Source organism: Ptiloglossa arizonensis, chromosome 11, assembly GCF_051014685.1.
Source record: "Ptiloglossa arizonensis isolate GNS036 chromosome 11, iyPtiAriz1_principal, whole genome shotgun sequence".
NCBI classification, from domain to species: domain Eukaryota; kingdom Metazoa; phylum Arthropoda; class Insecta; order Hymenoptera; family Colletidae; genus Ptiloglossa; species Ptiloglossa arizonensis.
The window spans coordinates 868,147-884,820 of NC_135058.1; the positions used below are offsets into that span (position 1 = coordinate 868,147).

General features: G+C 44.2%; 1 protein-coding gene across 1 annotated transcript in view; it reads right to left on the reverse strand.

The window, feature by feature from the left end:
* Slo2 (slowpoke 2) overlaps window positions 1-16,674 on the reverse strand; it is a 236,665-nt gene that overhangs the window by 24,699 nt on the left and 195,292 nt on the right. The window contains exons 8-9 of the mRNA XM_076323464.1: window positions 2,312-2,495; window positions 246-410 (exon numbers count right to left, since the gene is read on the reverse strand). Coding sequence (XP_076179579.1) covers window positions 246-410; window positions 2,312-2,495 — 349 coding nt within the window. The remainder of the gene's footprint in view (window positions 1-245; window positions 411-2,311; window positions 2,496-16,674) is intronic.

Here is a 16,674-nt window from a genome sequence, read left to right on the forward strand (position 1 = left end):
CGAATGATTTCGAATTTCGTGATAAATGTATGATATCAAAGACTACGTTGCGATAACGACAAAGTCTCACTCTAGATTAATTATTAAATTTGTTTTTCTTACTAGTGTCACAGAGTCGTGGTTAAAATTTTTTTTTTTTAAATACTACACAAGGTAATGGACAACAACAATTCGTAAAAGGAAAAAATTGTAAATTCGATGATACCAAAAGGAATATGAAAGAAATTGCGCGATAATTTTCAAACCTGTAGCAACGGATGGGCGTAGAACTCGTTTAGAAAATCCATGATGGTATCGGCTTGCAACGTTGTGCTACAAACCACCACGTGTTTCTCGCTTTGAGCTCTGTGCGATGAATACGAGCCACCTAGCTTTTGTCTTTCCATCCACGTGAAAGCCAGCTGCTCGAACTGTTAGAGAAATAATATCGAAATTATTTAATTTTATCGGATGAAGCACAACCAACGAGTGTTTCTTCGGTGGTTAGAGTCTTCCGTGTAAGATTCAACTTTTATTATTATTTTTAGATAAGTTGGAATTTTTGTTAAAATTTTCTCATTATGCAATATTTTTACATTCTCGTTGCAAAGAGAACTCAAAAGTACGGTAGAAAAATTTAACAATCGAATTAAACCTAATACTCGTGTTAACTGTCGATATCTTGTTACTCTTTTTATTAAATGCAACTTATGCATTGTCGATGTACTTTAAAAGTGGATATCTTCCGAAACAATGACTCTTATTTAAGTGTATTATTCCACATTTTTCATTTATTGTTCTATTTAGAATCGCTCCCTTTTCCGTTCCGACACTCTCCGCGAGTCACCCTCTACATGTTCTAAGGATGCATTGCTTAACGGAATATTCGTGCATCACGTGCGAGTGACAGGTTTGACAGATGAATTGGACGGTTATCACTGTCATCGCAATCTCCTCTGGGGACTGACATCTAGCCTTTGGTACCCTGTCATTAGTCAATGACCTCGGGCAACAAGTAGGAAAACGTATTTGGGTTAAGAATTCATTATTGGGCGATTTAATTACGCGTTTGTCGGTGACGTGCATTAATTAGCTTTCACAAAGGAGGTCTTCTTCGTATGTGCTCTGTCGCAGGCTTTTATTGAAATCTGAAAAATCCGCAGTTTAAAGGATTTAATTTATATTCGATTCGAAGTGCTGTTTCGTTTATTTCTTGTTGGAAAATTGTATCTATTTGGAGCATGAAAGTTATACAAAAAGAAGGAAACATTTCTAACTGTATACCACATTTGAATTTAAAAAAGTCCTGGAGAAACAAATTTTATCGATCATAATCTCCTTTACCATTATTATAATTTACTTTATTATACCTTGCCTTACGTTTACAGGCTTCATTCTGTATATCGTACGTTCGTTAAGATTTTCGTTAAGATTTTCGTTAAGATTCCTTTGATTTATTTTACAATCCGTAATTTTGTTGCGAATAGAAATTGAGTAACATTGTACGCTGCGACATTTCTGTAAAATAATAACTACGACAGAATCAATCTCACTTTTATGATAGCCGGGAAACGTGAACACCATTTCGTTTGAAACATTTGTGTCTAAATGCGAAATAAAAGTTTTATACGATCAGTGATTCTCAGGATAATAAATATTCTGTATGCTGTGAATAGCAAGAAGTAAAAGTCAAATACTACCTGCCTTTGTAAGGTTCCTTGTAATGGAGTATCCTGTTAAATATCGCAAAAAGGATCGTTAAATCAGTGTTCCGTTAACACGGAGAAAAGGAACTGCGGGGCATTGATATTTGTGCAAAAAGAAAGCTGAGCTTTGTGCATTACAGACAATGGCCGAATGAATACATTTTCGTAGAAATAACGTAAGAAATGTTTGTTTCTATAGAATGGTCGATTTATTTTCATTATCTCGAATATCTCCGTTGTTTTCGATGAAAGGAAAGAGTGTCGGAATCAGAAGCTGTTCGATTCGGTGCTAAATATATTTTCGTGCGAATGAAATTCTTCTCGAAATCACTTACAGCGTTTAAAGCGAAAACAACTTCAACCTTTTTCCACCATTAAAAACAAACCCGATCGCGAAGAAGATTCGTAATTTTTTAAAATTAATACTCCATTCAACGATATTAACGTTGATTTACCGTATCGAGCGAGTTCGATAGATCTGATCCATTAACGATAAAAATTGTCCTGTAGTCTCTATTTCATCGATACGCGAGTCCGTTTCGGAAAGCGTTCGTTAATTTTTACGAAAATTCGCGCTAGCGGTTAAAAAAATCAACGAAACGAAATTAAAACCGATCGATACGTACCTGTGTAGGTAGAACGATGAGTGCAACGCAGATCATAATGACCATGTAGAGCTGCGAGGGCCAAATGTCAGGTACGAAGTCCCCGTAACCGACCGTGGAAAACGTGACCACCACGTAGTAGGTACTTTGAAAGAGATTCAAATGCCTGTGCCCCGCTCTCTGGAAGTGTTGGATCCCGCATACGCTGCAAAACGAAATTGAAAAGTGTGCCGCTTGAAACCGTGTTCCGTGGAATTACAGCACGCGGTGTGTATTGAAATCACCGGTGTCTGTGCCCGGAATAATTCGTGTCTCCGAATGCGTCGTTCTCTCGGTCGATGGAACCGATCGTACAATTAGCTGCCTTCTCGTGGATCCAGGAACGGGGTTTTCGAGACCCTTTCATCTCACAGGTACGACGAAAGCAAAGGATCGCGACGACAAGGTGGAGGACCTTTTCGAAGAACGAGCCACTCTAACGATCAACATTCGCAAACGATTCGCCTCCATTATGCATGCAACCCCGTTTTTATATCGACATCCATAGCCTATATTTCTTCTATACCTAGTTCTTCTCTTTTTAGCTCGGCGACCGAACGATTTCGTGTATCGCAACTTTCGAAGAGGATATTTCACAATTCGAGAGAGGCTTGTTACAAATATACTTTGCACAACTTTGAGGCGAGAGATTCTACGGTCTCGTACAGTAGTGATGAATATAATTCTCGGTAGATGGCGCTGATTTTCAAGAATTTACCGTAAAGACGCGCGAGAGGCATCTATGGAGGTGTGAACGTATAGTCGAATAACTTGGATAAGAGTATCTTCTATGGGGAGTGTCTTCCCCTTTAGATCGTTAATAGCGAAATTTTCGTGTTATTTTAACCTGTAGTTAGTATCATTGGGTGTTCAACCCAACTCATGACCAACAGTTGTTTCTGACCTCAAGATTCCAGGTACGAGATCGAAATGTCACCATACCAACTAAAAATTATTACGAATTTTTCGATAATTTTTAATTTTCAATTTACGCGAATTAAACGCTGCAACAACCTTCTCGAACAATTTTCTAGGTACTAAATATTAATTTTTCGATTTTTTAGTAATGTAACGTTCAATTGTTATTCTACCATAGTTCTACTTCTTTTAAATAGTATCGAATAACATCCGATAGATACACGACTCTGCGTTTCGATGCCTGATTTGATCAACTCTCTCTACCCTCGTTCGCTCTGCAACGCTCGGATCACTCTCACGGGGATCTTTTCTACGTTGGCAAACTATAAATTGTAGGAAACATGTGTACATAAAAAGCTGAAAATATGAGAGTATTTTAATACGAGGATGTTTCAGAGAGAAGTGTGTCCCAGATATAAAAGTGTCGCGGATACGATAGAGGTTAAGATACAAAATGAAAAACTGCTGCATTATCAAGCGAGACTCTGTTAACAACCCATTTACCAACAGAAGGTGCAACGTGTCCTTAATTTCTTCGACCTCTTTTCTAGATCATCTTGTACAAAGCAAACGTAATACGTTCAATGCGCGATGTTACGTAAGATCGTATATGTGCAAGATCACCGAAGCAAAGATCGCGTTTTCTTTAGTGTCGTTATGGTCTTCAGGAATACGTTTTTGCGTTATTATCGATGATACCTATAAATTTTCTCTTATATTTGACTCAAAATTCGTTACGCGTTTCGGATAAGTTTTACATATAGATCGACTGTTGAACAAAAACATTATAATTCTTCCAACGAAATTAGAATTCTATTTCTAGAATTCAAGAATCTTATATTTTTCTAACACATATTTCAATTTTGTCGATCTCTATTCGCAGATTTTTACCGAATCTGCCGGTTTTGTTAGAAGCCAAACAAAAAAAAAAGCACACACACACACACACACACAGCATTGAACAGTAAGAGACTAAGAGCGATATTGCTTTTTTAATTGGACGCTTTTCGTTTCGTTCGACAGCGTTGACGCGCGCGACGAGAGAGAGGTGAGAGAAACACGAAATGCTTGCACAGTCTTGAATTCAAAAATATTTCTCGTTTTTCAAAATTGCTCTCGTGTCGGTTGTTGTGATTGTTATTACTCCATTGTCCATAATCACAGATCATACGACACTTTTCAAGGACGATATAACAGGATACTTCGAAGATCCATCTCAGTGATTTCGAAGAATGGATCGATGTTCGATGGAATAGTCGAACATTTTAATGCACTTATCTGTATCGCGCAATAAACGTGATCATTTACCAAAATGACGCGCGCAGTTTCGTCGTAATTTGGAGAATAGGGTCGACACAATTCGACCATCGATTTCTTCATAATTCACTGTCGCTTCGGTTTTATTTTCGACCAAAGGAAACAGGTATTCGATGTAATTTCGTGTAATTCGATTCAATTTTTGCTGTTGAATCATGTAACAGACCTTCGTAGATACTCTTATTTTATATAATCGATGGGTGAACACGAATACATTGAACGTTTTATAAAATGTGAACTTAATAATCGCGACTAGCGATCTCGGTGCAAAAAATGATAAAGAAGTTACCGAAACATTTGCAAATTGTAATTGTACACTTCTTTCTGCTGAAAGTGCTATTAAAAATTTTTGTCACGTACTGTATTCAGCGAGGGAACGGATTGACGGAATTAATTAAACGCAACGAAAATATGGTTTAACCACATTTAGTGAGTTCGCATCGAGACATACCGAACATTAGTTGTAAATATTTACTACTTTTGCGCGAGTACGAGTATAATATTGTACGAGTACGACACACTCTGTACAAATTGAAGAAAGAAAAGTTTCAAAGCGTCCCGCCTCGCGGAAAGAATTTAAAATAGAGAGTCTCTTGGTGAACCGCAACGATATTCCGGGTTTAAAAGGCTGAAAGAGAAGCACGGTGTTACGACGTGTCGGAAAATGAAGAGAGAAGAATGAAACAATGAACTGGCAGCGCAGATTCGAGATCCTCGTCGCATCGTTTGTATTTTACAAATGGATTTTCGTTTTTACGGCACGCTGTCTGTTTCATTGTTTTTCACCGGCATTTTTTGAACGAGCTCGCCCATTTCACGACTAACCAGAATGGTTTTCGAAGTGCTCGTATTAAGAAAGAAAAGAAAATCGTTGTTGCAATTCCGTCAGGGCGAGCAACGTAAACGAATTGAAATTGAACGTTCCGGAGTCGACCATATTTTTAAAGAGGAAGCTTACAGAGGATTAGGTAAATCGCGTGGGCTAGTTAATTCTTAATTCCTTCTTAATTCGTCGAGGAATGATTTTTTTCCAATTTATTATATCGTCGAAGTGCTGGAAAATCTGCACGATTTAATGAGAAATATCTATGTACGTAGTAACATCGTACATTTTACGATTTCATACTGGAATTTCAATCAACTTTTTTTTTATCGCGACTGTGGCGTTTATTCCGTTCGCTTTTCATTGTTTCACAAAGAACTTAAATTGCAGAAATATTGCAATTGCCAATTGTAATTGCCAATTTTAAGCCTAAATATTGTATTTTTATGACAAAAGGGAGACAATTTTTTAAAGATTTTGAATAATAAACGGATTTAACTCCATTTTCCAACTCGAAGAAGATATTTATTTTCGTATTTTCCTCTTTTGTTTCTTTTTCACGGTACAATCGCTCTGACCGTATAGTGCAACTTTTCGACGAATTCTTTTATTAAGTGTTGTTGTTTGAGTAATAATTCTCGCTTGTAAATATAACGGTAAATAAGTTTATAATAGCGCAACTGTTCGTTTCTGTCGGAAGTGCCGTCAATGTTGATTACGCCGAATTGTAACTTACTCTATTTATGTTCAAGAATACGGATGCAGTAACTCCGTTTCCTGTAAACTCTACAAGTAGTCGCTGTAACAAAGCATCCCCGTGACTATACATCTTGTAAGCACGACAAGCCATTCGTAAAGCGAACGTCGAGCGAGTTTCTCGGTGACAGTGAAATAGATAACGTCTAGTCCGCCGCAATAACCGAACCAAAGGATAATAAATTTGGCTCATTAAGCACCACGTGCTGTTTAGCTACCTGGATAATTTTGCAATGTTTTTAATGCATCGATGAGACCGAGTCGACATTAATTGCGAGACAAGTAACAGAGCCATTAAGTAAATTGCTTCGGGACGTTTTCGCAAGGAATCGAAACTATCGAATGTATAATTTATATTTCGTCATGGTTGGAAATATCTACACCGAAAACAAATCGTTACGAAACCATAAATCGTATTCGAATTGATTGAACGTTATTTGCAAATTATTCATCGTAAATTCTTATTCAAGAACGACAAATATTTGTACCGCTGCTCTCGGTTCTTTTTATAGTCGAATCGAGGTATCCCTGAATTTAAATTATTGCCTCTTTTCATTTTGTAATGGTTCCGTGGGATTTCATTGCTTCACTCGATGTTTACATTTTACTACATCTTTACTGCTTTCACTTTATCACTCCAAAGGATCTCTTCTCGCTGAAGGCCTTTGCACAAAGCTCGTCTTACGAGATATGTAAACTATATATCGTTGCTTTTTCTTCTTAAAGTAGCCTGTTTCTTTTGGAAACGAATACGATCAAAAACTATAGTCCGAGGGTAAAACTTTTAGACAACTCGAATCTGAATATTTTTCCTCGACGACTCGGTTTTGGAAACTTACGCGACCTGCTCGAGTATTTCGAAAGTTATCGCTACTACTTTTCACGAGGTTAATAAAATGGAAATTAATACGTAGTGCGCAAACGCGCGAAGTCGTTGAATCGTTTCGCGTTGACAATTCGATGGTAAATAAAGCGGAAATAAAACAAACGCGCGATCGCATCATTGGTCAACAGTTCACTCCAGCAAATAAACTCTCTAGTAAGATTCTTGCGTGAGAACCATGGGTAGGATGAAGAGAGATGATAATGATCAAAAAAATTTTTACCTTTAAATTCGGCTTCCGCAATAATCCTTCTTTCTGACGCTATATTGGCCTGTTTTTTAAAAATATCGGAAAAATCGCAATACGGAACTAGAATATTGAGAGACACATTGGAAAGGGATGCTTCTTTTGCTAAGGTGTCCACTTTTTCGTTAAAGGTAATACCAGTATGAGAGGGAATCCAGAAGAAGGAGAATTTCTTATTGTCTGTGGAGAAGGTATTTATAAGATTACGAATATCAAGGATGATGGTATTAGTATTAACGTTACATGGGCATTGAACAGGCTTCGGGCTAACCACTTCCAGTTAGCTGCATCCCTGTTTAGAATCAACCTCGCTCCGAACACAAAGTGCCAGTGTGGATGGCCAGTCCAGGATCCCAACCATGTGATATGGCAATGCCCCATCCTTAACAGTAATAGATATATTTTATTAAATCGACTACGTAACATGGGCTACCACCCGCCCTACTCAATTGAGTTCTTCACAAGTAAACTGCATATTCCTCCTCTACTGTGCATTCACAAATTTCTGAAAGACCATGGCGTAAATCTCTGACTGCCAGTGAGGTCTGTCTGTCCGTTTGATACTGATCCAAAAAATTATGAATTTATTTATATAAAGTATACCATATTTATAAACCGCTACAAGTTATAAGCATCTAGTAATAAGTATTATATATTGCCCATAGTTATAAGTATGTAACTATAAGCACTAAGTATAATTACTAGTAATAAGCATTTATTTGTGTATAACGATACATAACGATGTATCTTCGGGTAATCTTAACTTATGTATTCCATTCTTGTTTTGTACTGTTAGTATGCACATCAATGTGCATGCTGCTAATAACCCTGTACTGGGTTCATAGCGTAAATAAAAAAAAAAAAAAAAAAAAAAAAAAAAAAAAAAAAAAGAAACAGTTCACTCCGAACCAAGGAGTATTCTACAGCAACCTCTCTGTCCAAAAATGTCGAATGTCAAAGAATTTCAAAGAGTCGATACACTAGAAAATTGAAACGATGTACGTAAATCTTGAAGACCCGAAGTTACAATTTTGTACCGATAACTCCAGCAAAGAATTTCGAATCTCGAACCGCTTTAATTTTCCAGAGACGAGGTACGTACAGTCGATACAAGACACCGTAGAACATCTAAAATTGTTAATCGAGAACCGGTGTCGAATTGGCCATTTACACGGACACTCTATCCAAGAATTTCGTAACGTACGATCGAAACGAGACACCGTAACACGTCTGAAATTGTTAATCGACAACCGGTGTCAAATTGGCCACTTACGTAGACAACTCTGTCTCGAAGAATTTGGAAAATTGTCCTCGTTTTCCGACGAGGGTCAAATGAAACAACGCCGTGTCGGTAGACAACTCTCTTCGAACCGAGGAATTCCGGCACGACGTCTCTATTCGAGAATTCCGATCGCTCAGCCTCATTTTCCAAAGGGTTGACGAGGCAGACATCGCGCGCACGCTCGCGCAATTGTTTTGCACCGTCGTCGCCAACGTGAGAAACGACTTCCGAATAATTTGAAGATTGGTCGGGAGATAGGGGGACGACGCCCATCTATGTCGCCACGGTGAACAGAGCGACGGCAAAGGCGAGCTTACAAGTACATACATACGTCCTAGAGCCACACCGTAAATAATGAATCACGACGATCGATGGTGATACCAATCCATCTGCACGAGCCGCCACGATTACTTATTAACGTCTGTCCCACATTACGATCTAGGTCAATCAGGCAAGTTTCGCCCTTTCCCGGTTCGCTTGATCGTAATCCTCGCGATATTGCGTTAGGGTACGTGTACGTGTTCTCGTCGCGACGTAACAGGGAATATCCTGGCGACGACTATAGCCAATGATTCTCAGCGACCGGCGACCGGCGACCGGCGACCGGGAAGAAGAACGATCCGTGGGGGGTTGCCGGTGACGAAAAGTTTTAGACGACGAGTGTTTCGTTGTTAACGAAACTTCCACCCTCTGTACCCCGGAAGGCCACGGGAGTTTTTAAAGTGCGTCGTTAGGGGAGTTCAAGGAAAGCGACATTTGTACGAACCGTTGAGAATGTCACGCTCGAGGAGCAATTCCGTGGAAAATTGGATTAATAATTCCAGTATCTCGTGCGTTTTCAGTAGACGATGAAGAGACGCGCATTTACTTTTATGAATTCAACGAACGTACGGGATGGGAGTTCGGAGTTTAATAAGCGTGCGCTACGTACTCGAGCGCAACACGCGTCCTTTCGTTGGATCGTTGCGTAAGCACATCCCGCCAGAAACACACCTATCAACAATTCAGAAACCGTATACTCGTTATCTTTATTCGTAAATGTTAAACGCCCGTGATTTTTCTTGCGTCTCGGAAATCGATGAATCGTTACCACGTGTTCTTTTCAGGGATTTCATGAAATTATTGCTCAAGGTATTTCTATTTCATTCGATCTCTACTCTCGCTTTTCAATCTCAGAGATTATCGTTCTTGTAATCTCTTAACGAATTTCGATACTCTTCGGGTTAAGAATTTGAAGTTTTCGTCGAATTCTAGACGCTACGTTGTTGTGCAAGGAATTCGCGTAATTTGGTTTGGATTTCATTTTTTATCGAGTTTTCTCGATTCTGAGAGAAGAATACGATTACTAAAGGTTCGTATGCTGCTTTTACTCGAATCGCGACAGTTCGATACAATCGTTTCATTTACCGATAGGTTTTCCAATCTCTCTTCTAAAACGTTCTATGCTCTGGTATTCGCGAACGCTGGGACATTAATAGTTGCTCTTTTGAAAAATTTCTTACGTTATCGGAATTAATCCGGATGTTTGAATAAATGATCATCGGTGGGCAAATCGAGATAATACGGTCGGCGAGGTAGCATTTCGAATTTAAGCTCTCGAAGTTTGTACGTTCGTGCACGTTATGGACGTTATGCGCGTTATTTGTCACATACGTCGTTCATGTTACATCTAGTTCAACGGTATCGTGCAGAGGCTTGGGTAATTTCTGTTGAATTGCATCAAGTTTCGGACGATGTTCTACATCGATTGATTGTTCGTCGTTTCAGTGAATCAATTTCTCGATCTTCTACCATAAAGTAATTTATTTAGTACTTTATATAAATACAATATCAGTTTCGGGGCTTTGGATCAGTTTAATCGACTATAGGTGAAAATTCTATGGAAAAATGGCTCATTATTTTTATCATTATCTTATATCCTGAGCAAATTAATGAAAATATTTACTCTATTTTATGATTATTATTATCGTTGTATTGTAACATTTTTATTAATTGAAAGAACTGTTTCAGATCGGAGTAATTACATAATTGCGCAACACCGAGAGCTGCTGTGAAACCTAACCATAAATTTTCACGGAGTGTGCTTGAATTTTTAATACAACACTTTCGGTTATTGCACGCCAATTCGCGAGGAACCCATTTGTCCATCATTTTAATCATTTCCTAGTTCCCTTAACACTCGAATGATCAATTTAAAGTTTCGTAATCTCTCGAGTCGATTTGTTAAGATCAGCTTCTACGAAGATTTTCAAAACTTCATTGACGAGATTTCTTGCGAAATCTGCGCCGTAGTTTCTTCGAAGGTCATAAGCGTTCGATTAAAATCTCACTATTCAGTACTTTCAAAAATAGTAAAATTCCAGCATGCAGTATTTATCTTTTCTACCGTTTACGATAAGTTTCTTTACATTGTGTTTGAATCATTACGAAATAAGAAAATGAATTTGTTCGATGAAAACGACTGCCATTTTAATACTCGGAACGAGTAAATCGTATCCGATGAAAATGATAACACGCGTACGATTGAGAGAGAAAGAGGAAACTCACGATTCGTATGGAAATAACATCCATTTTCCTCGAATGAAAATTAATAACAGCATTCCAAAAAGAGCTTCGTATAAAAATGAAAAAACTCTGGACAAATCTAATATGCACTTTGGGTGCACCAAGGAAGTAAAGAAAGAAAAACAACTTATGCAGCGACCTAATATTCTGTCGTGACTTCCTTCTTCCTCCCATTCCGGAATATTGCGTTCAATAGGACACGGTATGTGCCATTTCGAACGAACAAATGACCGTGGAATGAAGTTTAGCAGAAAAATGGCTTTCGTTTTCAGACGAGTAATTCTGTTTTCCGTCACGTGCAATATTCAGCAACGCGTTTTATTCCACGCTTCGATCAAACGAGCAACGAAGTTCTTTTTCCGTGTAAGCTGCAGCTATGACAAATTAACCGTAACAATCTGACCGATAATTCGACAACGGATGTTGAAACAATATCGAAAAGGAAAACACTCGAAGGATCGATCTAAAGTTTCGCCATTTCCCGAGTCGATCCGTTAGGACGAGCTTCTACGAAGATTTTCAAAACATCATCGTAGAGACTTCTTGCGCCATTTTTCGCAGATTATATTTAGCCGAACTTAAAATCTCACGAACCATCACCTAATAGTATCGAGGTTTCAAAAGTTGTGGAATCTCAGAATACCATATTTATATTTCTAACCGTTTCCAATAAATCTCTGCTGTAATTTTTACACGTTTATACTACGTTGAATAATTGTCAAAATGTCCTCGAATGTCCTACAACTACCAAAGATCAGTCGATTGCATTTATCTCGCTATTTTTTCCTCCAAATTTCTGAAACTTTTCCCCAAAATTCGCATTGGACGACGTCGTTAATATTTTACATCGCCCGACATCGTAATATTTTACATCACCCGACACTCGATAATTAACAGAAACGATACAATTGTCGACGCGTCATATTTCAACCAACACATTGGAATTTCACTCGTTTAATTGATAATCTATCAATGCGGAGTCGCGTTAGGTCGCGCTTGTCATTTACCACCTGTCAATGAATCCACACGTGGCGTGTCGACCATTATACCTCACGTAACACCTTGAAACTTGAAATACTATGAAAAGTAGCTTTATTGCACTGGTAAGACGGGCAAGTATCGATTGTTCGCGCTTTCGCGATTAAGCACCACCGGTGACATAGTTGCAAACTTTGTTCTACGTATAGAAAAGTTCGAACAATAAAGCAGTAGGCACGTAATTTTTTCAGCCGGTCTTGCGAGATCCATTTTTAGCATTCGCAGTCGGTCGACCGCGTTCACTGTTCGATCAAGGTTCGCCTTCGCCTCGATTTCGGAGACGATTCTGTTTTATTTGGGTCGCGGGATATATTAAGAGAAACGCCGAACAAAATCGATCGAACAAAATTTGTAATTTCTCCCCTGTTCTCTCGTGTATCGCTGAAACTTGAATTTTTGGTTTTAACCCTTTCTTATCTGTAGACACAATTTTCGCTCGTGAAATCGATAACTGTTTTCGAAGTAATTTCGGACCGATTGCAAATGTACGTTGTAAACAACTACTAGGAAAGATCATCGCAAAATTATTCGCTTGAAAATACCAACCAAGCTCGGAAAGGTTAAACCGTGCAAAGCTGGGATATAGACTTCCAACTTTGTCCACTCACGAATGTCACAGTATCTAGAGCACATTACTCGACGATAAGATCAATCGGAAAAAACTGTTGTTCAGAGAAAACCGAGCGGAAAACGACGAAGGGGAATGTTTCGTCTCTAGCCCTCGATTGACCGTAACACTGTCATTAAGTCGTAAATATAGTCGAAACACACGTCGCTAGATGAAGTCTTTGGTAACGGTCTGCGACGAGTTTATCAGATTGTTCATCCTTCTTCCCTTATCTTTCGCAAATTAATATCTCGTTGCGAATTTTTCTGGAAATCGGCTCTCGTTGGTTGTCTCCCTGATCGACGAATGGAACAATTCGTCGCTCGTCCGAATTATCGTGAATTCTCACGAAAATACACCACTTATTTCCATCGCGTATAAATTTCATGGTTCCATGGTTTTTTATTTACAGGTACATATCGAACGAAAACAACGAAGTATTAATATCCACGTAAAGGACTTTTGTACCAGTCTGGCACTGGTCTTGCTCGGTTTGTGATGTTTCGATTAAAATGTATCTAGTTGTAAACCTAGTGCAAGTAGGTTATATGTAAAATATAATGTATCTAGTGATAACTAGTAATAAAAGTGCAGTTCGGTCGAGGATTAGAATTTATCGCTTTAACGATAGGGCCGTAATCAGTTTTGGGCGATAATTAAATTGCAATCGACTTCAAGATATTCAAAAGGGGGCTACCGATACGGAACACACGGGGTGAATTAATTCTTTCAGGTTTGAAAAGGTCAACGGTCACTCTATACGGTTGGTTAAGCAAATTTCGTATCTGGAGAACGTTCGGTTGGATCGAACAAACGGTCGTCTGATTGAGTGTCCTCGTAGCATTGAGTTACGAACGAAAATTTGAATTTCTAAAGCACGAATGGCTGTGCGTGTTCTACGAATTCACCGTTGCAACGGAATAACTACGAATGACCGAGAACATTCGTAACAGAACAACTCTCGGCAAGAACTGACGATACTCGCGCTCCTGCACTTGACCTCTTCAGGAATGAGCACATACAGCCTTTTTTTTTTTTTTTAACGTGGGGGAAATCTTCGAAAGACCCCCACGCCGCCTGGGGAGGGGCGGGGGGAGTGTGGGATTCCCCGCGCCCGGAAGGAAACCCATCGGGCGCGGGACCTACCCACTAAAACCCACCACGGTGGCCATCCTCGCACTATGCAGGGGGAGCACCTGGGACCGAAGACATCATAACATCAGGTGCTCCCCCGTGCAGGGCTCTCGCGCCCGTGTCCTCCCGTTCCAGGGAAGGGAGGGGGTACTTCACCCTCCCTTCCCTGTTTTCTCCTCGGCGCTCTGGCGCCCGACGTCGGAGCAGGGCCACACTGCTCCGACGTCCCACTCCCGGGGGCCGCCCGAGGGCGGCCGCGAGTCCCACACTCGCGACCGCCCACGGCCCCCATAGCCGCGCCGGAGGCACGGCTCTGGGACCGTGCCGTCGGCGCAGCCGCACCCCGGCTCGTACGCTCCCGAGGGCGGCTCTGACCTCTCCGCCCTCGAGAGCGTCGCCGTCCCTTATTCTTCCCCCCCCTCAGGCGACGGGCGGTGGCACGAGCCTCAAGGGCTACGCACCCCCGCCCGCCGCTCTCAGGGTGGCCTCCCCGGCCCTTCCGGAGGCCCACCCGCCCCCGGCCTCGGACGAGGCCTCGCTCGCGGTCTCCCCCTCTCGCGAATGCGGCTCGCGGCCTCCTTCTGCGAGATTACCTCCTCGCAGAAGGAGGCCACGGCCCGCCACTTCGTCTCGCTGCCGAGCATGGCCCGTACCACGCCCGGCAGCGATAGATCCGCCCCAATCACGGCCGTGAGGACACGGCGCTCCACCCCCCAGGCCGGACACACCTCGAGGGTGTGTTGCGCCGTGTCCTCGTCCGCTGGACAGTGCCAGCAGCGCGCCGCCTCTTCCCCACCGATCCGGCACAGGTACCGTCCGAAGCATCCGTGCCCAGACAGCACCTGCACCAACCGGTAGGTGAGTGAGCCGAAGCGCCTACCCAGCCACTCAAACAGGACCGGCCGGATAGCCCGGACAGTCCTCTGGCCGAACAACGGCTCGGCCAGCCGCTGCTGCCAAAGCTGCAGCATGGACTCCCGGGCCTGGCGCCTGAGGGCCTCCACCTCGCATTCCGCCAGGACCACCCCATCCTCGCGGGCGCGCACGCGGCCCTCGTAGAAAGCCGCATGCGCGCCCGCGATCAAGTCCGCCGGGGGTAGCCCTGACAGGACGCTCGCCGCCTCATACGAAACGGTCCGGTACCCCCGGGCGATCCGCAGTGCAAGCCGCCTTTGAACCCGGCGCAGCAATACCTTGCTGCGCCGGGAGGCGGCCAGGTCGCCCGCCCAAACGGGGGCCCCGTATAGGGCCACCGAGTGGACCATTCCCGCGTAGAGGCGGCGAACCCGGTCACTCGGGCCCCGCAGGTTGGGGAGGATACGGCCCAAAGCGCCAACTATCCTCTCCAACCGCGGGGCCAGGGCCCGGAAATGGCCCTCGAAGCGCCAGTGGCTGTCGAGGCGAAGTCCCAGATATTTCATCTGAGACCTCACCTCGACGTCTGTCTCACCCACCCGGATCAGGGGGGGAGGCGGCTCTCCCCGGGGTCTATACATCCCGAGTACCTCGGTTTTGTGGAGAGCCACCTCCAAACCGATCCCCCTGATCCGGGAGACGACGCGCCGGGCACCGTCCTCGGCGGCCCGAACAGCCCCCCTCCAGTCCCCCCCGACGGCCAACAACAAGGTGTCGTCCGCGTAACACGTCAGACTGACGCCGTCGGGGAGGTCTTCGGCCCGCAGGCCCGCCTCCTGGTGGCACCTCCGTGGGGACGGCGGCGGGGCCGATGTCCACCTCCATCGCGGACACCAACGCCGTCGCCGCCTCCGACCTCTTCCTTGCGGCCGTCGCGTCGGTCGCGGCCAGGTCCGCGGGCGCCGCGGCGCTCGCAGCTGGGGCCGCTCTCACCGGCGCCGGGAGCGGCCCCGGCGCCCCCCTCCTCTGCCCTCGTCGGGATGGGGGGGTACATTGCTTCCCCCCCATTCGGTGCGCGGCGGGTCTCCCCATGTCCGCACACAGCGGGCACTTGGGGGCCGCCGCGCAGTGGCTCGCGCGGTGGCCTTCGGCACCGCAGCGGTAACAAGTACCACTGCGGTCCACCGCGGAGGTGCACCGCTGCCTGACATGGCCCGTCTCCAGACAGCGGTAGCACTGGAGTGGGCGTTGGGCGAGGACCTCGATCCTCGCCGACACCCACCCCACCACGATCCTCCCGACTGCTTCTAACTTCCGGGCAGCCGGAAGAGGGCACCGTGCCCACACCGCTCCCAGGCCGGTGGAGGACCGCCGGACCTCCCCGGTCCGGATGTCCCCCTCAGAGCAGCCACCGGCCTGGGCCAGCGCCCTGGCCACCTCCTCCCGGGTGACCGAGTCGTCCAGCCCACAAACGCGCAGCTCCGCGCTCTTTGTGGGCCGGGCGACCCTGACACCCCGGGGTGCCAAGGCCTCGCCCAGCTTTTCGGCCAGTCGGTCCGCCCTGGCTGCGTTGTCGGGGCCGCTCACGCGCAGCATGAGCGCCCCCGTCACCGCCCATCTCGGGCGGACCGACTCGATGGCGAGTGCGGCCAAGGATATCTTTTCCTTGGCCGCCGCCATCACCTCCCCGTAGGAGACGCCCCCCCCCTCCGGGACGGTCAGCATGACTGCTGCCGTTGAAGGGGGGCGTCCCAGACGGGGCTTCGCCCTCCCCGCCTTTCCGTCCCTCTTCGGGGCAACCGGCGGGGGAGGCGGCGGCACCCGGGCCGCCCTCCTCGCCGTCCTTCCCGCCCTTCGGCCCAGGACCTCCGTCCACAAGGGACCGGATGGGGGCGGCGGCGGAGGCATTTGTGCCCCCGC